Below are 24,439 nucleotides of genomic sequence, written 5' to 3' on the forward strand. Positions count from 1 at the left end.
ACTGGCACAACCTAGGGATCACAACCAGACACAGTGAAGACATCTGCCCTTGCACTATGCTATTCTGCTGCTGAGTATGCATGCCCAGTGTGGAACACATCTCACCACACTAAAACAGTGGATGTGGCTCTTAATGAGACATGCCGCATTATCACAGGGTGTCTGCGCCCTACACCACTGGAGAAATTACACTGTTTAGCCAGTATCGCACCACGCAGCCAACAGTGAAAGGACCAAGGCAGAGACATCTCCAGCTCATCCCTTGTTTGGGTATCAGCCAGCACGTCAACGACTTAAATCAAGAAATAGTTTTCTTAGATCTACAGAGACACTTGCTGGAACACCTCAGCAAGTGAGAGTCCAAAAGTGGCAGGCTCAAACCCAGAACCTCAATCAATGGCTGATACCAAATAAGAGACACATAAAACTGGGAGACTGGGAAGGCGCTGAACAGACTGCGCTCTGGCACCACGAGATGCAGAGCCAACCTTAAGAAATGGGACCACAAAGTGGAATCCACAACATGCGAGTGTGGAGAAGAGCAAACCACTGACCACCTGCTGCAATGCAACCTGAGCCCTGTCACATGCACAATGGAGGACCTCCTTGCGGCAACACCAGAGGCACTCCAAGTGGCCAGATACTGGTCAAAGGACATTTAATCAACTACCAAGCTTGCAAACTTTGTGTTTTATCTGTTTGTTTGTTTTGTTAAAAATGTAATGCAAATGTCTGTCAGAGCTTGGGATGCTTGTCTGTTCTTGAGATGAAAAGCACATGTCTGTTATAATAATAATAATAATAATAATAGTAATAATAATAATAATAATAATAATAATAATAGGACATCGTAATGACAACCTTACTGACAGTTTGGCAATTTTAGTTCGACCCTACAGGCTGCTATAAATCATTTCAAATTGTTTTACCTATTTTTAGGCATTTCAGTAGTACTGGTTTTTATGGATCTTATATGTTTGTTTAGATAATTATATTATTTAATTATTAATTAGATTTTCTTGTTTAATAATTTAAGAATTTATAATGATGTTACTTTCTCCTGTTTTAAATTGTGTTTGTTCATCACCAAGGCATTTGCCTTTTTGCTTGGATGCTGTCCTGAGTCCACTCAGGGAGATATTATTATTATTATTATTATTATTATTATTATTATTATTAATTATTATTATTCTGCGCTATTATTGTGCGTTGTTGCATTATTATTACAGTTGTTGTTGTTGTTATCATACTTACCCCGAACCGTGATGCACCACCACAGCTGCCAGGTCGTAGAGGCAGTTTTCCGGTCCACTGTTTTCGGGCTGGAATTTGGGAAGGAGATGAGGAGAAAACACCATGAGGCTCCACCAGAAGTTGAGGCCCGGCACCACACTTGCATTAATTACATTCATTACCTCCAGCAGGTAGCACTTCATGTCTAGGCCTCGCAGGGGGAACTCCACGTAGGTGTCCACTTTGTTCCTCAGGTAGGCAGTCCAGTGGAAGCGCTTCAGATGCAAGCACAGCACCTGGAGCACAAGAGGGAGGAGGGAGGCCACCCCTGAATGCAGACCCAGCACAACATGTGGCCCGCGGGACAGATGCTGCCTGCAAAGAGTTGTCTTCCTTTTTCTGGTCCTGCTTTAATCTGTCCCAGAATCATGTTTCAACCCTGTACCGCTTACCTGGCTAACATTTCTGCCTTCCCCAATTCTTCTATTTGATACCTTCGATATACTCAGGATTGGAAGTTCTGTCTCTTTGTAAAAAGTCTACACTATTTTGTGCATTTTTTTTCAGGTTTCCGTACCATATACAGCAGTGGTTCTCAATCTTTCTAATGCCATGACCCCTAAACACAGTTCCTCATGTTGTGGTGACCCCCAACCCTAAAATTATTTTCTTTGCTACTTCATAATTATAATGTTGCTCCTGTTATGAATCGTAATGTCAATATCTGATATGCAGGTTGTATTTTCATTCATTGAACTAAATTTGTCACAAATGCCCGATAGGCCCAAATTTGAATACTGCTGGGGTTTTGTCATTTGGGAGTTGTAGTTGATGGGATTTATAGTGCACCTACAATCAAAGAGAATTCAGAACTCCACTAATGATGAAACTGAACTAAACTTGGCATACAGAACTCCATTCCAAATAGAAAATACTGAAAGGATTTTATGGGCATTGAGTTTTGGAGTTCACCTACATCCAGAGAAGCACTGTGGACTCAAACAATGATCAATCTGGACCAAACTTGGCATGAATGCTCAATATGGCCAAACGTGAACAGTGGTGGAGTTTGGTGAAAATAGACCTTGACATTTGGGAGCTATAGCTGCTGGGATTAACAGTTCACCTGCAATCAAAGAGCATTCTGAACCCCACCAATGATAAAATTGAGCCAAACTTAACACACAAAAGCCCCATGGTCAACAGATGGTCTTGCGACCGGCTTAGGGGTCCCGACAACCGCGAGGCAGGCGAGGGGGCTTGGCACAAATTTTCTTTCCATCTGGTGAACGTAGAGGCTGTATGCCATGGTTTCTTGGACCACAGATGACCTTTGTGGCTTTGAAAAATCCCTGAGCATCATGGGTATCTGCCAGGTGTTGAACTGCTTCAGCCTTCTTTGTCCACCAGATGTTCTTTAGTTCACTTGTCCTTCTTTGGACCTCAGCTTTTGCACTGGTGTAGGTCTTTTTCTTAGCAGCACAGTTGATGTCTCTCTGCCATGTTGGGAAGGCTTTCCTTTTCTTGTCAATTAGTTGTTGAATCTCATCATTTTCGTCAAACCAATCTTGATGTTTTTTGGTTTGATATCCAATAGTTTCTTCATAGGCTGTGATGATGGAGGTCTTCAGTTTGTTCCAATGTTCCTCAACATTTTCAGGGTGTTCTATGGGTAGATGGTCCTTGAGTGCTGTTTGGAGAAGGGCTTGTTTGGAGGGCTCCTGAAGGGCTTGGGTGTTCATCTTGCGCCTTGTCTTTCTTCCTTGGAGTCTGCGCTTGATAGCCATCGTGGATTGGATTAGCCTGTGGTCTGTCCACAAGTCGTCAGCACCTGTCATGGCTCTTGTGAAAAGCACGCCACAAGCACATGTGATGCCAATGCTTTGACCGGGAGTGCTTCCATGATGTCTTGAACTTGTTTTTCTGGTGGAAGAGCGTGTTGGTGATGACAAGGTTGTGTTCTGCACATTTGCTGAGAAGCAGGATGCCATTCGAGTTGCTGTTTCCAGCCCCGTCTTTTCTTATGGTCCCTGGCCACAGGTCGAAGTCTCGTCCGACTCTTGCATCCTCCAGGAGGATGATTTTGTCCTCCTTAGGTATCTCCAATAGGACGGTGTCCAGCTGACAGTAAAAAATTTCCTTGATGTCTTCATCAGCAACTAGTGTTGGTGCATAGGTACTTATGATGGTTGCCTGTTGGTTTTTGCCAAGTTCATTTTAGAGGGTTGAGAATCTTTTGTTGATGCCAGTTGGTGCTTCGGTCTGAGGCTTCACCAGATCATTTCTGAAAGCAAAGCCAACTCCGTGCATTCTTCGGTCTTCTTCAGGCAGTCCCTTCCAAATCTGAACACTGGTGGAGTTTGGGGAAAATAGAATCTTGGCATTTGGGAGTTGTAGTTACTGGGATTTATAGTTCACCTACAATCAAAGAGCATTCTGAACCCCACCAATGATAGAATTGGGCCAAACCTCCCATACAGAACCCCCTGTGGGCCACAGCAACGCATGGCAGGGGACGGCTAGTGTAAAATATAACTGTGTCACAATAAAACAAACCCTCCTAGGCCCCTGCAAGTGGTATTGAAGCACCAATAATTTAATGCAGCAGAAACATTGATCAGATGCACCAGAAGGCCTTTAGAGATAGGTTCACCTGTGTGATTTCATGGTCCAAATATTGTGCCAAATTTCCAGCAATCAGCCCCAACCAGCCAACTAATCTATCAATGGGGATTCCCAAGGCATGACAAAATGCTACAAAATGTACAGAGCGTTAGAGGAGCAAATAAGGAACAGAAGAGACTAAACAAACTGTTACTATTATGCCTCACATGTATAATAAAAACATTAAAATTGCAGGTTAAAATGCAAATAATTCTTGGATGGCGGAGGAAAAAAAATCAAAATTGCATTCTCCGTTACCATCTCGTTGTCTTCCTGGTCTTTTAATTTTGCAGCCCTAATCATTTAATTCCTGGTCTTTTAATTTTGGAGTCGATTGAACCAATTGAACCAATTCCACAAGAGAGTTCTCCTCATGTCTATTTGCAAAGTTTTCGGAAAGCCTTCCCCAGAGTCACTAGGCTGAAGGCCATTATGTGGGCACACAATGCAAATAGAGTGGCCATTGCTTAAAGCACCTTCCCTGGGTTCAATTGACACCTGTTTCAACTGACAGCCATCCGGATTTTGCAAAAATATATTTTTTAAAAAATCCCAAAAAATTATCATAACAATATTTGCAGAAATATTCACAAAAAAATCACAAAATACCATAAATGTATTCACAAAATATTCTCAGAAATATTCAGAAAAATAATCAAAAATATTTGCAGAAATTCATACAAACATTCACAATGTCCACCAGTCTCAATGCCTCACCTTTGGTAGTTTCTGGATCCAGAACTTCTTGGTGGACTTCTGCTTCTTTTTACATTTGTGGCACATGTAGAGCTCTGTCTCGTCAAGTTCTTCCAGGTCCGTGAAACTACGGAGGCAATCTAGAACCCAGTTCAAAACGAGAGGATTAGAAACACTTTGTTTGCACGTTTAAAATCAGACATCGAATGATCCTTCCTGTCCCATTAATAATAATAATAATAATAATAATAATAATAATAGTAATAGTAATAATAATAATACATTTCTAGCCATGCACAGCTCTAGAGAGCATTTTTATAGAATCGCAATATCAAGTCTTTAGAGATATGGGTATAGCCTATTCCAAATTTCACTTGAAGGGATATTACATTCTATTCATCCTTCTCAGACTTAGCATAGATAGTTTCTGCAGTCCTGGAACCACATTTGGAGCTTGAATGCATTTAATCTGTAAAATATATATAGCAATACAATGAATGAATTCCCTTGCTATTTCAGTTTTTGAAGCTATATTCTTTCTGTGTAGGAGTGATAGCTTGAGATGCCTCCCAAAGGGAAGTGATTTGAATTGCTAAATATTATTATTACTAGTATTTACAATAATAATATTGCGAAACATTATTACTATTATATCTATTTATATACTGCTTTTTCTCTCCAAAAGGAGACTCAAAGAGGCTTAGATTAAAAGAATTACAATGTAATTTAAAATATAAAAATACTAAAACAGTATTAGACAGTATTAGTATTGAAAAGAAATCAGTTATTGAACTATGCTATGCAACAATCAGCTAAACTTTTACTGTGGAAAAAATATACAACTTCAATTTATTTATGTGTTTGTAAATGTTTTGTTTGTAAATTCATCTGTTTATTCTTCTCTGTAGGACACCTATGGGTTTGGGTGAAATCTCTGGAATTAAATTGTAAAATAATAATAACAATAATAATAATGGAAAAGCAGGGGCACAAAATACCAGTTATTAATTGACAAAATGATTCTGGAGAACCGCAAAAGCCGAAAAGCTAATCTTCACATGACATGGATTGACTACAAAAAAGCCTTTGTCTCACTCCCACACAGTTGGATCATCAAGTGCCTAGACACCATCGGGATTTGTAAAAACGTTGGCACTTTTATTGAAAATATGATGAAGCATACTGTTTGTTGGAAATGAAAGGTATGGACTTGTCAACATCAGGAGAGGGATTTTCCAGGGAGACTTATTGTCCCCACTGCTTTTCAACATTGCCATGATCCCTCTGTCAACAACCTTACAAACACAAACCTTGGCTATCAAACATCTAAGAAATCTCACAAAATTTCACATCTGTTGTACATGGACGACCTGAAGCTGTATGGGAAAACCGAAACTGAAATCCAGTCTCTGATTAACACTGTCCAAATCTTTAGCACTGATATCAACATGGTGTTTGATTTGGACAAATGTTCAACAGTGGCACTGAAGAAGGGAAAGTGAGGGTATAAATATGCCCAATGGCCAAGCGCTGAAGTATCACCAGCCAGAGGCTTATAAATATCTGGGCATACTACAGCTGGACAGCATCAAACATGAACATGTGAAAACTGTGGTCAGCAAAGAATACATTCAAAGGGTCAAAAAAGTTCTCAAAAGCAAGCTCAATGGAGGCAATACCATCAAGGCCATAAAAACCTAAGCCATACCTGTCATAAGATATACTGGTGACATCATAAACTGGACGCAGGCAGAACTGGACAATTTGGACAGAAAAACAAGAAAACTCATGACCATTCATAATTCACTACATCCTCGCAATGATGTTGACCGGCTCTATCTGCCTAGAAAGTCTGGTGGCAGAGGACTTTTACAAGTAAAACAAGCAGTCGAAGAAGAAAAACACGCCCTGGCAGAATATGTCAAGGAAAGCCAAGAACCTGCTTTAATTGAAGTCAATAATCGGAAACGTCTCAAAGCACAGCAGACAAAGAGTCAGTACAAGAAAACTGCACTACAAACCAGAGCTGACAGCTGGCACAACAAAGCATTGCATGGGCAGTTCCTTGACAAAACTGAAGGAAAAGTTGATAAGGAGAAGACCTGGTTATGGCTCACGAATGGAACCGTGAAGAAGGAGACAGAAGAAGGCCTGATTCTTGCAGCCCAGGAGCAAGCCATTAGAATAAATGCCATTAAGGTAAGGATTGAAAAATCAGCTGATGACCCAAAATGCAAGGAAGCTGATGAAACCATGGATCATATCCTCAGCTGCTGCAAGAAAATCGCACAGACGGACTACAAGCAAAGGCACAACTCTGTGGTCCAAATGATTCATTGGAACTTATTTCACAAGGACCACCTGCCAGTAGTAAAGAACTGGTGGGATCATTAACCTGCAAAGGTAGTGGAAAAGGAACACACAAAAATACTATTGGACTTTCGAATCCAGACTGTCACCAGACATCACGATTGTGGAAAAGAAGAAAGTTTAGATTATTGATGTCGCCGTACCAGGTGACAGTCGCATTGAGGAAAATCAATAGGAAAAACTCAGCCGTTATCAGGACCTCAAAACCGAACTGCAAAGGCTCTGGCATAAACCAGAACAGGTGGTCCCAGTGGTTATCAGCACATTGGGTGCCGTGCCAAAAGACCTCGGCCGCCATTTGGAAACAATAAACATCGACGAAATCATGATCTGTCAACCTTATTTAGATCTCCATACATAATTCGAAAATACATCACACAGGTCTAGACGCTTGGGAAGTGTTTGACTTGTGATTTAGTGATACCAAATCCAGCATATCGATCTTGTTTGCTGTGACATACTGTGCTTTTGTGTCAGTAAAGTAATAATAATAAATTTCATTTGTTTTCCGTCTCTCCTAATGGCTTGAGGCTGGGTACAACAAAGTCAGAACATATGAACATAATAAAACATATATATTAAATTACATAAAAAGGGTTAATTTCAAAGAAAACAAAAGAAATTGAATTGTTTTTTACTTTGAATATGTTTTAATAGATTTTAACTGTGAATGTAATACTGTTTTATTATTGTATATTTTTATATTTGAAGTTGCATTGCAATATTTTTAATTGTGAGCTGCTTTGGGTCTCCTTATGAAGAGATAAAGCGGGATATAAATAAGTAAAATAATAAAATATATTTTTTTAAAATATTGTGTATATTTAATTTTGTTTTAATGTTTGCATATTTGTATATTTTAAATTGTATGCTGATGCTTTTATGTTAAGCTGCTTTGAGTCTTCTTTTGGAAAGATAAAGCAGGTTGTAAATAACTATAACAATAATCATTAATTTTTTAAAAGAACGTACCTCGTAATGTACACGTTGGTCCATTTTCTTGGTTCTTGCTACGTTTATTTCTGAATTGACTTGGAATATCTAACGAAAGGTCTTTAAAAAATACAGAAGGATCCAACGTGAGTTTGCAATTGTGACATGAATTATAGAATGTTAAGGATATATATATCTACTTTTCAAGTTTTAATAAACGTTACCCCTGCTGACCTAGGAATGGGTCGAACTTTCTGGATTCGGTCCCGCATATCAAGCAGTTGACTTCGTTCTGGAGGATGCCACCAAAGATGGCCGTGACGACGGTCGAGGTGCCGTTTCTAGACAACAAGAAATTGTAATTGTATTTCATCGCATAATAGTCGCATTCCCATTTTTAAGAGGTGGGAAGATTGGTGTTTTTGTGTTCTTCGCATAAGAGTCGCAGAGCCATTGAGGACCCTTCTTTCCCTCCTTCCAACTAAAAGTTAGATTTGAAGGTCTAACACAGGGGTCCTCAAACTTTTTAAACAGAGGGCCAGGTCACAATCCCTCAAACTGTTGGAGGGCCGGATTATAATTTGAAAAAAAAATAACAAATTCCTATGCACATATCATATTTGTAGTGCAAAACATTTCAAAACAATACAATAATTAAAACGAAGAACAATTTTAACAAATATAAACTTATGAGTATTTGAATGGGAAGTGTGGTCCTTCTTTTGGCTGATGAGATAGGGTTGTTGTTGTTGTTGTTGTTGTGTGCTTTCAAGTTGTTTCAGACTTCAGTTGACCCTGAGCAGGGGCCGGGTAAATGACCTTGGGGGGCCCCCGGGCCTTAGTTTGAGGACTCCTGGTCTAACACATGCACAAGCAAACCTTTATCTTTCAAGTGTTTTGGGCTTCAACTCCCACAATTCCTAACAGCGAGTCTCAAAGCAAGTTAACTGACAGGTTAACTGTATTTCATCACATAATAATCGCACCTCTATTTTTTTTGGGGGGGGGGGGGGGCAAGATTGGCGATTTTGTGTTCCTCACATAAGAGTCGCAAAACGATTTGAAATTGATTCCCCCCTTCATTCCAATTTAAAGTTAGATTTGAATGTCTAACGAAGGTATGGGCCAACTTCAGCCCTCCAGATGTCTTGGACTCCAACTCCTACAATTCCTAACAGCAAGTAAGCTGTTAGGAATTGTGGGAGATGAAGTCCAAAACAACTGGAGGGCCGAAGTTGGCCCAGGCCTGTATCAGAAGGTCAATGTATCGCTTCTTCATAAAAATATGTGACTATGTAATTTGTTGGCTTATTTTTTATTATTGTTTGTATTGGTGTTTTTCCTTCCAATAGAAATTATTATTATTAAAAGAAATTTTTAAAAAGGAAAGGCATGGAGTTACAAAATATCCCAACTTACACACAAACTCAAGAACAAACCTACATAACCTCCATCATTGTAATTTGTTTCCTTATTTTATTATTGTTTGTATTACTTTTTTACCCCTTCCAATAAAAATTATTATTATTATTATTATTATTATGAGATTTTTTAAAAAAAGAAAATGAATGAAGGTGCCCAAATTAAGAACAATACCCAGCCAAGAAACCCTTCTGAGGTGGATAGTAAAGGAATATACATTTCCACACTTGGGGAAAAGTGACTCTAGATCATGATGGAGAGCAGAGGGCTCTATAACCAGGTATCATTCTTATTGCCTGAAGTTTGATGGGTCACCTTTACCAATGCTATTGAATAGCAGAGAAGAAAATGGCAGGGTCAGGATTCATCCCTGACTTACATGCAGCAGCGGCTCCCAGCAGAGAGTCCCGAGAAGGTGGAGGAGCGGGAGACGCCATTGAAGCCGCCCTGCAGCTCCCGGTGCAGGTGGTCCAGCAGGTAGCGCATGAATTCATGGGCGTCCTGCTGTTGGTAGCCCCTGCAGGTGGGAAAGGTATGTTTACAGGTGGGGCCTGGCAGCCAAACTAGGCCTGGGCCAACTTGAGCCCTCCCTCCAGGTGTTTTGGACTCCAACTCCCACAATTCCTAACAGCTAGTACGCTGTTAGGAACTGTGGAAGTTGGGAGTGCAAAACACCTGGAGAGCTCAAGTTCACTCAGGTCTGGCATAAGCGTTGCCACCCAAAGGCCACCCAGTACAGCCCCCTTCCTTCTTCCAGGCAGGAAAAGCACAATCCAAGCCCTCCCAAGCCCACAATCCAAGCCACCATTGCCATCATCATCATCACAGAAGCACAGAAACCTAGACTTGGAAGGGACCCCCAAAGGACATCCAGTCCAACCTTCTTTCTATCTTCATGCAGGAAAAACACCATGAAAGCACCCCAACAGATGCCCACCCAGCCTCTGCTTAGTAACATGAATAGAATAGAATCCTAGATTTGGAAGAAACTCCAAGTCCAAGTCCTTCTCTCAGAGAAGGCTGAGAGGAGATATGATAGCCATATATAAATATGTGAGAGGAAGCCACAGGGAGGAGGGAGCAAGCTTGTTTTCTGCTTCCTTGGAAACTAGGACGCGGAACAATGGCTTCAAACTACAAGAAAGGAGATTCCATCTGAACATTAGGAAGAACTTCCTGACTGTGAGAGCCGTTCAGCAGTGGAACTCTCTGCCCCAGAGTGTGGTGGAGGCTCCTTCTTTGGAAGCTTTTAAGCAGAGGCTGGATGGCCATTTGTCAGGGGTCATTTGAATGCAATATTCCTGCTTCTTGGCAGGGGGTTGGACTGGATGGCCCATGAGGTCTCTTCCAACTCTTTGATTCTATGATTCTATGATTTGTCTTCTGCCAGTCTGGAAGACACAATCCAAGCCCTCCTGACATATGGCCATCCAGCCTCTGCTTAACAATAAGCACTGGGACTGTGGCACAGCTGCATTAAGATCACTTCTGACCAAAAGGTCATGAGTTCGAAGCTAGCCCGGGTTGGAGTGAGCTTCCAACCAATTGTGTAGCTTGTTGTCAACCTTTGCAACCCAAAAGACAGTTGCATCTGTCAAGTAGGAAAATTAGGTACCACCTATGTGTGGGAGGCTAATTTATGAGGCCATAAAAAAGACTCCAGCAAAAGCATGCGGGGAATGCGGAAGTACTTCAGCAGTGTCACAGATGGGACGATAAAAGCGACAGCTCCCCTGGCGGCCAGAAAAGTTAAATAGCTTCTGACTGTCTGTCTATATCTCCAAGGGTCATCCAGTCCAACCCCCTCCCCCGAAGGCCATGAGAGTCTGTTGGGATGGGCGTCTGTTGGGATGGCTTGAGTGGCGCCTTATTGGTGGGAGGTTGGACCTCATGGCCCTCGGGGGAGGGAGTTGGACTGGATGACCCTTGGAGTCTCTTCCAATCTTAGAATTCTATTCTAACCTCCCACCAATAAGGCGCCACTCAAGCCATCCCAACAGACGCCCATCCAGCCTCTGATTAATAATAATATTAATAATAATATCACCATGGAAAAAGCCTCCTCTAAGTCTGAGTAAATACAGTTGGGCATCTCCTGGGCAACATTTCTTGTAAACGGCTAATCTTTCCAAACCCAAAAGCATTGCTTTTAAACATGTGAAATTGTTTAACATCTTTACTAACAACCAGTCACAGCTGCCACTCACAAAGAGTTTTATATATGCTGATGACCTTGGCCTGAGAACACAAGCAAAAGGTGTTGAAACAGACGAAAACCAACTTCCGAATGCCCTGAAAGATCTCTCCGGTGACTATAAAGAGAATGACCTGAAGTCTGACCCTGCCGAGACACAAGCGTGTGCTTTCCACCTATGGAACTGTGAAGCCAACCAAACATTGAAAGTTACCTAGGAAGGCCAAGAAATCAAACACTGTTTCCATCCTAAATATCTCAGTGTCACCTTAGATCAAACAGTAACATTTAGGAAACACTGTATGAACACCAAGCACAAAGTAGCTGCACGTAATAACATCCTGTGGAAACTTACTAATAGACCCAAAATTGGGTTGTTGTAGGTTTTTTCAGGCTATATGGCCATGTTCTAGAGGCATTCTTTCCTGATGTTTCGCCTGCATCTATGGCAAGCATCCTCAGAGGTAGTGAGGTCTGTTGGAACTAGGAAAAAAGGTTTATATATCTGTGGAATGACCAGGGTGAGACAAAGGACTCTTGTCTGCTGGAGCTAGGTGTGAATGTTTCAACTGACCACCTTGATTAGCATATAATGGCCTGACAGTGCCTAGAGCAAACTTTTGTTGAGAGGTGATTAGATGTCCTTGTTTGTTTCTTCTTTTTTTTTTTTTTGTCGTGTCAGAAGTGACTTGAGAAACTGCAAGTCGCTTCTAGTATGAGAGAATTGGCCGTCTGCAAGGATGTTGCCCAGGGGACGCCTGGATGATTTGATTTTTTTTATCATCCATGTGGGAGGCTTTTCTCATGTCCCCACATGAGGAGCTGGAGCTGATAGAGGGAGCTCATCCGCCTTTCCCCGGATTCGAACTTGCGACCTGTCAGTCTTCAGTCCTGCCGGCACAGGGGTTTAACCCACTGCGCCACCAGGGGCTCCCTGCTTTCAAGGCTGGAATCACTGAAAACCACACACAACACCCCAACAAACATATTATTATTATTATTATTACCGGAAGTTGGGCATGATCTTCCAAATGACGTAGAAGAGCGACTCGGGGCTGAAGGCGGCCTGGCTCCCCTGCCACAGGGCGCACAGCGTCTTCCGGAACTCTTCCACCAAGGAACTGGGAAAGAATACATACAAACATCCATTGTAAGAAGGCCCATCCCCAGGCAGCCTGGTTTGCCTTTTCACCAGGCACAGATTACACTGTGATTTTTGTTTCTAGGTTATAAATATCATTCCCTAATCATAAATCAATTGATGGAAAAAAAATATTAAACTGCAAACACTTTGTTTTTTTATCATAACTTCAAAATTACAATGATGATGATGATGATAAAAGTCTCATAATAATCACAGAATCATAGAATCATTGAGTTGGAGGGGACCTCGTGGGCCATCCAGTCCAACCTCATCTGCCAAGAAGCAGGAAAATTACATTCATATTACATATTAGATTGCATAATTATTACACCACAAGCCGTCCCCTGCCACGCACTGCTGTGGCCCACATGGGGGTTCTGTGTGGGAGGTTTGGCCCAATTCTATCGTTGGTAGGGTTCAGAATGCTCTGTGATTGTAGGTGAACTATAATTCCCAGCAACTACAACTCCAAAATGTCAAGATTCTATTTTCACCAAACTCTACCACTGTTCACATTTAGGCATATTGAGTATTTGTGCCAGGTTTGGTCCAGATCCATCATTGTTTGAGTCCACAGTGATCTCTAGATGTAGGTGAACTACAACTCCAAAACCAAAGGACACTGCCCACCAAACCCTTCCAGTATTTTCTGTTGGTTATGGGAGTTCTGTGTGCCAAGTTTGGCTCAATTCCATCGTTGGTGGAGTTCAGAATGCTCTTTGATTGTAGGTGATTGTAGGTGAACTATAAATCTCAGCAACTACAACTCCCATATGACAAAAGGATTTTTTTGAGTGAAGGGCATACATTGAGCTGTTAGGTGTCCTGTGTCCAAATTTGGTGTCAATTCGTCCAGTGGTTTTTGAGTTCTGTTAATCCCACAAACAAACATTACATTTTTATTTATATAGATTATTATCATTATTATTTGAAACACAACAAGCTGAGTCCACAGCAGACACTCTGCTGGATGTTGAATTGGATCACACGTCGGATCCAATTATTATTATTATCAATAACAACTCTATGTAACTTAGGTTGTCAATCTCACTATTTCCTAAAGGATCATAAAAATCATGGGGAAAGTTTATTAAACTGCAAAAACTTCTGCTACTGTTGGATTGGAGGACTACTCCCAGATATTTGAAACATGAGACCTGGTCAGTTTTATGTCTGTCTGTCTGTGCTCCAGGCATGACTCTTGGGTCCTTTGGCAAATGCCATATTTTTGGTTTTCTTATAATTACGTTGGAGCTGCTCTGCTTTGCAGTATTTTGTTAGTCCTCTCAGTGCTCCTTTAAGGCCAACAGGTGTTCCGCACCATCTGCATAAAGTAAGGTGAAAGTATGTCTTGCTGCAAGTTTTGGGGGGTGGAAATTCATGTTGTGAAAACAGTCCGCCATGGAGTTGATGCAGAAGTTAAATAGCAGAGGGGCCAGGATGCAGTTTTTCCCATTTCCAGTCCTTATTTCCCACCGTATTTCCCACTTTTCCTTATTGATATACACACAGAGGGTTCAGAGTGCTCTGGATGCAGGTTGAACTACAACTCCCTTGCAGGTGGGCCATTCCCTCCCCAACCTCTCCAAATTCTTACAAGTATGTTCTGTCCGTCACCATGGTTCCTATGTGTCATGTTTGGTCGAGATCCATCATTGGTGGGCTTCAGAGTGCTCTGGGTGCAAGATGAACTACAGCTCCCACGTGGGTAGGTCGGTCCCTCCACAAACACATTCGGTTTGTTCTGTTGGTCACCAGGGTTCTGTGTTCGAAGTTTGGTCCAAATCCATCATTGGTGGGGTTCAGAGTGCTCTGGGTGCAGGGTGAACTACAACTTCCAAGTGGGTCAGTTCCCCAATCCCCTCCTGTTGGTCTGGAGGGTTTTGTGTCCCAAGTTTGGTTTAGGCCTGTCATTTGTGAGAGTCGCAGTGGTCTGTGAAATAGGTGAAGGCAATTCCCATCGTCCCTTGTCCAATCTCTCCCAAAACTCACCAGGATGTAAAGTATGTAATGGAGAATCTGTGTAGCACGTTTCGTCCAGGTCCGTCATTCATGGGGGTCACAGTGGTCTCCGGAAGTGAGTGGAAGTATTGCAAATCCCATCATCCGTGACAAGCGTGGTCCAGATCCATTGTTGGTTGCATTCACAGTGCTTTCTGGATGTAGGTGAACTACAACTCCTATAAATCATGGTGAATTCTTCCCAATTCTCTCAGTTGCTGGTCAATTCCTGTTTGCTGTGTGCCATAGGAGAGGGTAGGAAAAGGTTAAGGGAGAAGCAGTGGGTAGGTCATCAAATTCCACAGTAATGGAAAGGGTAAGGAATCCTGGGATGTCCATTCTGGAGGAGGAAATTGTCCCCAAATGAAAGCCTTCACTTGGGTGGTGGACAGTATGGTATTTGGGGAGGACATTGGCAGGGTTTGATAGACATGTTCATGGCACCCACTGTAACCTGAAATGTCCTTGGAGGGAGAGCTTTTGGTGGCTCTTCAGCACTGTGGGCTATATAGCTGTTTGTGGAGGCAGGAGGCTGTCTGTGTGAGTGGGCACCTCACCACATACACATATCTATCTTATGTATAGATAAGATAGATTATCATCATCGTCATCATCGTCATCATCGTCATCACCATCATCACCATCATCACCATCATCATCATCATCAATAACAACACTATGATTTTTGTTCCTGGGTTATCAATATCATTATTTCCTATCTTAAAAACATGAGGAAAGTTTATTAAACTGCCAAAACTCTGTCTTTGTGGGACGGACATTCTGCTATAGCACATTTGGCACTAGTTTGCCAATTATTGAGTCACAAAAACAAAGAAGTCTCTGAAGTAAAACTCCTTTCAAAGTAAGGAATCCACAATGAAACAGGGATAACACTTTCAAACCAGAAAAACCAAAAAAAGCCAATGGGATTTTGGCCTGCATCAATAGGAGCCTAGTGTCTAGATCTAGGGAAGTCATGCTACCCATGCTCTATTCCGCTTTGGTTAGACCGCACCTGGAATATTGTGTCCAATTCTGGGCACCACAATTCAAGAGAGATATTGACAAGCTGGAATGTGTCCAGAGGAGGGCGACTAAAATGATCAAGGGTCTGGAGAACAAGCCCTATGAGGAGCGGATTAAGGAGCTGGGCATGTTTAGCCTGAAGAAGAGAAAGATGAGAGGAGATATGATAGCTATGTATAAATATGTGAGAGGAAGCCACAGGGAGGAGGGAGCAAGCTTGTTTACTGCTTCCATGGAGATTAGGACAAGAAACAATGGCTTCAAACTACAAGAAAGGAGATTCCATGTGAACATGAGGAAAAACTTCCTGACTGTGAGTGCCGTTCAGCAGTGGAACTCTCTGCCCCGGAGTGTGGTGGAGGCTCCTTCTTTGGAAGCTTTTAAACAGAGGCTGGATGGTCATCTGTCAGGGGTGATTTGAATGCAATATTCCTGCTTCTTGGCAGGGGGTTGGACTGGATGGCCCATGAGGTATCTTCCAACTCTTTAATTCTATGATTCTATAGGAACAACATTTTAAAAAATTATTATTATAATTATTATTCCCCTGTGGATGGACTCACACGCCGTTGTCGCCTTGGCTCCGGGTGTGGTAGGTAATCCGCCCGGCCGTCTTCCCGTTCCGCAGCTCCACCGCTGGCAGCTCCTTGAAGTAGCAGCAGAACTGCTGGATGTTGCTGTTGGAAGGAAAACAGGAACTAAAAGTATGCGGTAGGGAAAGGGTTCATAGGAGAATGTTTCCCTTTGTGACGCATTCAACCACGAGGGAAAGTTGCAGCGCAGCGTTTCACTAGATCCCCATGGGCCCTCCAGTCCCACCCAGGTGGGAAAAGTATCACCAAAGCCTCCTAAGTAGATGGCCACCCAGAATCAGCCCCCAAGCTTACCTGAGTGACTGGAGGATGGCATTCATGAAGCAGGTGTTTCCCAGGTTCCGGAGGCCAGTAGCGCACAGAGCGGTGGCAGTGCTCCCCTGCGAGGGGAGGGAACACAGACACATCATAAAAGGAGCACTGCAATGGCCGCCTCATCACCGTCAAGGCATTCCCAACTTTTTTTTTTGTCATGTCAGGAGCGACTTGAGAAACTGCAAGTCGCTTCTGGTGTGAGAGAATTGGCCGTCTGCAAGGACGTTGCCCAGGGAACGCCCAGATGATTTGATGTTTTTATCATCCTTGTGGGAGGCTTCTCTCATGTCCCCGCATGAGGAGCTGGAGCTAATAGAGGGAGCTCATCCGCCTCTCCCTGGATTTGAACCTGCGACCTGCCGGTCTTCAGTCCTGCCGGCACAGGGGTTTAACCCACTGCGCCATCGGGGGCTCCAACTTATTCCCAACTTATAGGCTCTATCACATGCCTGGGCCCACTTAGGCCCTCCCTCCAGGTGTTTTGGACTTCAACTCCCACAATTCCTAATACCTGGAGGGAGGGTCCAAGTGGGCCCAGGCCTGCTCTATCGCAAGAGTTCCTTAACAGTGTCAAAACTGTGCTAATTCCGCAGTGTGGAAGCACCCTTGGACTCATTCCAACAAACTGCTATTAGTCAAAACTGACTTGACAGGAATGAGCAAAAAAGCCTTTGTTCTTAAAGCTTATGTTTAAAACAGTTTTTTAAACCTTTTTAATTTAAAATATTTAGTTCATACCTTTGATATTTAATTCTATTCTAACATTTGTATACATTTTCAATTTTAAATTGTATTGAAATGCTTTTAATGTCAGCTGATTTAACTCTCTCCATCGTGGAGAGAAAAAGTGGGGTATAAATAACAACAATAATAATGTTATTATTATACACTGGGTGCCGTGCCAAAAGATCTCCTTGTGACATAAGTTCCAATGAATCATCTAGGCCACAGAGCTGTGCGATTTTCTTGCAACAGCTGAGGAGATGGTCCATGGTTTCATCAGCTTCCTTGCACAGTCCGCATTTTGGGTCATCTGTTGATTTTTCAATCCTGGCCTTAATTGCATTTGTTCTGATGGCTTGTTTATTATTATTATTATTATTATTATTATTATTATTATAGTAAAGACTTGATTCAAATTTTTATTTATTTATTTATTTAGTTTATTTGTGTACCGCAGTTTCTCAGCCCGTAGGCGACTCAACGCGGTTAACTACAAGAGCAAAAATTCAATACTAACAACATACACTATTTAAAAACAATTAACACCGTAATATACTGAGTAATTACACATCAATAGACAAATTTTTGGAGAATGTTTTAACAAACTTTAAACTATTTGATGATTCAGATATTCAAAACTAGCCAAAATAGTTAGAAGTCATTAATATTGGAAGTGTGTGCATTTCCCAAGCTTGAAAATGTCACCCAAGAATGCATTAGGAAGCCATAGGACCTAATGTTAATTCAGAAAAGCACTCCTACAATTACTGGGATTGTAAATGGAATACATTTCAGGATTAGGATGCTGTGACTTCCCTTTAGCTGAAAGGAGAGGAAGGTTAATAATAATAGTATTATTATTATTTATCTGGAGCAGAATCATCATGCTTTTCACTTTAAGAGAGCTGCTTAATAATAATTATGGTGTACCTACATTTATTTTGAACAATTTGCTGTTGAGAGAAGAGTTTTCCAGAAGTTTCCTCTTCCTGTGCCTGTCTGCCGTAAAAGCTGAGCTGGAGAGTAAGGAAGATATTGGTTGTTACGTCAAGTTAAGGAATTCAAAGAGAAACATGTAAAGGAATTCAAGCCCTCGCCCCTCTCTCTCTCATGCCAGTTACAAGATAAAATTCAAGCAAGGGGATTCCAATAAGAGCGTTTGTTGTTTTTGATGATGAGCATAGTTCAGAGGCCAATCCCACCATCCCCACACATTTTCAGATGAAGTCGCATGCATTTCACTCACTTTTCCAAATTTTGTAGCAGCTCTCGGACTTTCTGCACCAAGCCAAATTTGGTGTCGTTGACTACAAAGTCATCACAGCGGTAACTGCAGAGAAACAGTCATTGTTATCTAAAGCTCTCAGACTGGATCTGAATCATGGGGCTTATTGTTAATGGGACCTCTTGAAGTATTATTATTATTATTGACATGACCTCTTGAAGTATAAATACTTTTATTCTTATTATTAACAGGCCCTCTTGAAGTATTACTATTATTATTAACATGATCTCTTGGAGTATTACTGTTATTATTAACATGATATCCGTTTTTAATTGCGTTGTGTTGTTATTGTTAATGTTATTGCCTGAGTTTTATTTACTGCTGTATTGTTGTTGTCTTGTTTATTGTTGTATTAGGTCTCGGCCTACTGTAAGCCGCACCGAGTCCTTCGGGAGATGGTAGTGGGGTACAAATAAAGGATTATTATTATTATATTTTGATTTTTTATTATTATTAATATTACTACTACTACTACTACTATTGTTAACAGGACCCCTTTAAGTATTATTACTGTTGTGGCTCAGTTGGATTCTGAGTCTGAACCTGAACCTTGTGGGTCTGATAAGCCAGAATTGTTCCCTGATGAAGAGGATGATGGGATTCAGATTTCTGGGCCTGTGCCTGTCTCAAGACGGTGCAGCAGGAGAGACAGCAAGTCAGTTCTCAAGGGGAAAAAAATGCCAGATAACAGCCAGGTGGAATTGTCTTCACCTGCTCAGCCTTCCCACTGTGATTTGGTCCAGCTGGACCAAACTGATAAGGAGAGCACTGAAGATAGTGAATAAATGCAGGACCGCATTTCCATATACGAACCCACACGATCTCTTTGATCATCTGGAGAGGCCCTGCTCACAATCCCACCTGCATCACAAGTGCGATTGGTGGGGACGAGGGACAGGGCTTTTTCGGTGGTGGCCCCACGACTCTGGAACTCCCTCCCCAAGGACATCAGGCATGCCCCAACGTTCGCAATCTTTAGAAGGAGCTTGAAAACGTGGATGTTCCAGTGTGCCTTCCCGGAATAAGGAATCCCAAGCAATAGGTCCCAAATGCACTTTACGAGAGATTTAGGGTCTGCATGTCCACCTATCCCTAAAATACCCATCCTATTTCTCTTGAACATGCCCAGCATTTTAAAATTTTAATCATTACATTTGGCCTTGCCACAGGTTTTTAATGCGTCGTGATATTATTGTTATTGTTTTGCTTTGTTATGAGTTATTGTCGTATTGTTGTCGTTGTGTTTTATTGATGTATTTGGGCTCAGCCTCTTGTAAGCCGCACTGAGTCCTGCGGGAGATGGTAGCGGGGTATAAATAAAGGTTTATTATTATTATTATTATTATTATTATTATTACTATTAATGAGCAGGCAAGAACACTTAGATTGGAAGGTCAGGAGGAGTTCTTACTTAGCTAGTAAGAAAGAAGACAAGTCTGTCAAAGGTCAGCGCAATGCCTTCATGGGTGTTAAGGGTATTTAGGTCTCTGACTGACAAAGAGAAATTGTCAGTTCAACATGGCTCTTTCCATGCAAGCTTCTATGGAATTAACCTTGGCTTTAAGCAGCACGCTTTTGGCTTCCTGAATCTGGGATTTTGGATCTTGTGTATTCACTGTTTTACCATGGACTCTTGTTTGATCATTGCCTAAAGGATTATGCTTCATGTTTTTGCCTATGGATCTTGGGAACTGTGTTTTTGCATTTGACCTTTGTCTTTGGAACTTTGCATTGCTTCCTCTATGTTTTGACTTTGCTTTTCCTCAATAAACTACAAAATCTACAGCTCTAGTGTGGTGGTGTTTGGTAGCAAGGTGAAACCTACTCTGAGTTGCAACAATTACTATTATTAACATGACCTCTTGAAGTATTACTATTATACTATGTAACAAAATTTGGGGGGAAAAAACTGTTCCTGGTTTGAAAGTGTTATATTTCCTGTTTAACTGTGTGGTCCTTACTTTGAAATTAGTTGTTCTACTCCAGAAACTTCATTTTTGTGGTTGCCACTTTTAACCTTTTATACTAACCGCAAAAACAAAGTGTTTGCAGTTAATTAAAACTTTTTCCATATTTTTAATGACAGAACCAATTAGGAAACTTGTAATCCAGGAACAAAAATCATAATATTACAGAATGTAATAGAAGAAAATAAGATTCACACAGTACAACATGGAGATTTTGAGACTATAGATAAGTGACCTCACGTTTGAACGCATAATAAAGCTTGAGGAGCCTGGATCAGAGAACTCACAAGCGCACACAATATAATGGCATCAACATTCAAATAAATACTGCAAAATCAACTGGAGAAAAAAGCAACGTACCAGTATGTACTGTAACTACTGCAATCCATGCATACTGTGTGTTGGACTTTCTCCTGCTTTTCCATCTTCTTCTGACTGGGGACTGAAACCTGGGCATCTTCGTAATGTTTCTTTGCATGGCCATTGACATATCTTATAGGGGGAAAAATAAAAGGAAGTCAGGTGCGAGAAGTATTGGTCTCATTGTGAGTCGCTTTGAGTCTCTTTTTTTAGAGACAAAGCAGGTCACACATCATCCTCCTCCTCCCTCCTCCTAATCATCATGAAAAAGCCCTCCTCCTAAACAAAGCTTTATAAATACAAATCAATTGTGCTGCTTTTGAGTAGAACATCCCACCCATTAGGAGAAGCATGGAAGAACTGTCAACCTCCCAGTATAGATTATTCATTGTACCTTCCACAGTGGACATTTGAGCAAGTGAGGCAGATCCAAGGACTTTTGTTAGACCGGCATACTGTGGTGAAAACAGAAATTCAGTTAATTTTTGACATTACATATGGCAATTTCTGAATTATGTAAAGGAACATATATACGCTACCCACATACATAAATACATACTTGCATATATACAGTGATATAGGTATACAAACATAGATATGTGTATGTGTGTATGTGTGTGTGTGCGTGTGTGTGTGTGTGTGTATGTGTATGTATGTATGTATGTATGTATATATATATATATATATATATATATATATATCAGTGGTTCTCAACCTGGGGGTCGGGACCCCTGCGGGGGTCGCCAGGGAGTGTCAGAGGGGTCGCCAAAGACCATCAGAAAACACAGTATTTTCCGTTGGTCATGGGGGTTCTATGTGGGAAGTTTGGCCCAATTCGATTGTTGGTGGGGTTCAGAATGCTCTTTGATTGTAGGTGAACTATAAATCTCAACAACTACAACTCCCAAATGTCAAGATCTATTTTCTTCAAACTCCACCAGTGTTCCCATTTGGGCATATTGAGTATTTGTGCCAGGTTTGGTCAAGATCCATCATTGTTGGAGTCCACAGTGCTGTCTCGATGTAGGTGAACTACAACTCCAAACTCAAGGTCAGTGCCCACTAACCCCTTCCAGTGTTTTCTGTTGGCTTCTTTGTGTGCCAAGTTTGGTTCAATTCCATTGGAGTTCAGAATGCCATTTGATTGTAGATGAGCTATAAATCCCAGCAACTACAACTCCCAAATGACAAAATCAATCAATTCCCCCCTCCCCAACCAACCCCACCACTATTCAAATTTGGGCATATCGGGTATTTGTGCCAAATTTGGTCCTGTGAATGAAAATACATCCTGCTTATCAGATAATTACATTACGATTCATAACAGGAGCAAAATTACAGTTATGAAGTAGCAAAATAATGTTATGGTTGGGGGGTCACCACAACATGAGGAACTGTATTAAGGGGTTGCGGCATTAGGAAGGTTGAGAAACACTGATATACATATATATATATATATATATACACACATATATATATATACACACACATACATACACACACACACTAGGAACCCAGACCCAGCTTTAAACCTGAGGTATATTTACATTTATGACCTCACGTCATGTTTTAATCTATGTTTTTTTCCAGGCTTGTCCCTATGTAAGCTGCCCCGAGTCCCTTTGGGGAGATGGAGGTGGGGTTTAAAAATAAAGCTGTTGTTGTTGTTTCTCAAACCAGAGAAATAGGCCTGTCTCCTTCTCCCAGAGACATGACTTAAGAGTGTAATGTGTTCCATAACTGAGATCTTAACTCAAATCGCTCTTAAGTTGGGATGCTCTTAAGTTGAGGTTCTACTGAGGTTCACCTTCCCAAGTAGCTAACAAGAGTATTTACATAACAGAACTAACAAAAAAAAACCCAGCCATGCAATAGTGTGGCTGTTTATACCGCTACCGAAGGAGTTACTTGGACAGAACGATCCCGTCCATGCAAGGCAGGAGTCCCATCTCGCCCACTAAATAGCCACCTGCTTATTGGAAGTTTCTGTTTTTATTTAGCAGTAAAGATGCTTATCATCTGTTCTGGCAGGGACAAGACCAGAGGAAAAGTACAGACTTGAGCTGCAGGCAGTCTCTACTTCCTCCTTCAAAGCAGGCAAAGCAGTGTGCACCACTTTACACTGTCAGAAAATGCAGTTCAAGTGCATAATATGAGTCTACACATGAGAAATATGAATCTACATATCCGTATATATGTGAGTATAAGCCGACCCAATTATAAGCCGAGGCACCTAATTTTACCCAAAAAACTGGGAAAATGTATTAACATGAGTATAAGCTGAGGGTGGGAAATGCAGCATTTACGGGTCAATTTCAAAATAAAAATAGATACCAATAAAATTATATTAATTTAGGCATCAGTAAAACTGTAATTCAAGATAAGACTGTCCAACTCTGATTGAACCATTATTCTAACTTTCTTCAATGTAAATATGCTGATGTGTCCTCCAATAATAATAAATAGAGTAAAATAATAATAATAGAGTAAAATAATAAACGTAGTAACAATACAGTAAAATAATAAATGTAACAATAACAATAATAAGAGTAAAATATAAATGTACAATAACAACAACAATAAATTTAATAATAATAATAACAATAAAGTAAAATAATAAATAATATTGACTCGAGTATAACCCGGGGGCGACTTTTTCAGCCTAAAAAAGGACAGAAAAGCTAGGCTTATACTTGAGTATATACAGTAGTTTTGCAAGTTGCTCCTGACATGAAAAAAAGTCTACACTGAACACATAATGCAGTTCAGACAGCATTATAGGGCAGTGCAGACAGTGCCTGTAACTCTAGAGTAGGCCTGGGCCAACTTGGACCCTTCCTACAGGTGTTTTGGACTTCAACTCCCACCATTCCTACCAGTTGTGAGGAATTGTGGGAGTTGCAGTCCAAAACACTTGGAGGGAGGGCCCAGGTTGTCCCAGGCCTGCTCTAAAGGCACAGCCATGAAAACTCGCTGCATGACCTTGAGCAAGTCACACTCTCTCAGCCCCAGAAAACACTGCCATGGGGCCACATGGGGTCAACAAAAGTTGGAAATGCCTTGATGACAGACACCAAAACTTATATATACAAGAGGAAGTGAAGCAATACCTTTATGTTTCACCATTTCGTGCATTTTATTTGGAACAGTGAGGATCGGTAAATATTTTGAGGTGATGACTCAAAATCACATTGGATACTGAAAATCCCCACGAACCAAAGCTCGTCAACCTATGAGCTTCCAAGCCACCATTGGAAACTCTTTTGGGCTGGGCATAATAAACACCTGACATTCAGAAAAGGTATTATGTATGGTTGTCAAGGAAGGGAAGGGAAAGGAAAGGAAAAAGAAGAAGAGGGAAAGAAAAAAATATTTGAAGAAAAAGAAATATGTAATGCTATTTGGACAATAATAATAATAATAACTTTATTTTTATACCCCGCCTCCATCTCCCCTAAGGGACTCAGGGAGGCTTACAAAGGGACAACAAGCCCAGGGAGCACCAAGTTAAAA

The 24,439-nt window shown here is 41.2% G+C and overlaps 1 protein-coding gene across 1 annotated transcript in view; it reads right to left on the minus strand.

Annotated features, from left to right (window-relative positions):
- USP3 (ubiquitin specific peptidase 3) overlaps positions 1-24,439 on the minus strand; it is a 41,795-nt gene that overhangs the window by 4,125 nt on the left and 13,231 nt on the right. Inside the window, exons 2-14 of the mRNA XM_060755675.2 lie at positions 21,321-21,381; positions 20,927-21,058; positions 18,561-18,644; positions 18,249-18,330; positions 16,571-16,656; positions 16,247-16,360; positions 12,520-12,633; positions 9,698-9,835; positions 8,131-8,237; positions 7,936-8,016; positions 4,615-4,733; positions 1,416-1,529; positions 1,255-1,322 (exon numbers count right to left, since the gene is read on the minus strand). Of these exons, the coding sequence (XP_060611658.1) occupies positions 1,255-1,322; positions 1,416-1,529; positions 4,615-4,733; positions 7,936-8,016; positions 8,131-8,237; positions 9,698-9,835; positions 12,520-12,633; positions 16,247-16,360; positions 16,571-16,656; positions 18,249-18,330; positions 18,561-18,644; positions 20,927-21,058; positions 21,321-21,381 (1,300 nt within the window). The remainder of the gene's footprint in view (positions 1-1,254; positions 1,323-1,415; positions 1,530-4,614; positions 4,734-7,935; positions 8,017-8,130; positions 8,238-9,697; positions 9,836-12,519; positions 12,634-16,246; positions 16,361-16,570; positions 16,657-18,248; positions 18,331-18,560; positions 18,645-20,926; positions 21,059-21,320; positions 21,382-24,439) is intronic.

The sequence above is a fragment of the Anolis sagrei genome, chromosome 9 (genome assembly GCF_037176765.1).
Source record: "Anolis sagrei isolate rAnoSag1 chromosome 9, rAnoSag1.mat, whole genome shotgun sequence".
NCBI classification, from domain to species: Eukaryota; Metazoa; Chordata; class Lepidosauria; order Squamata; family Dactyloidae; genus Anolis; species Anolis sagrei.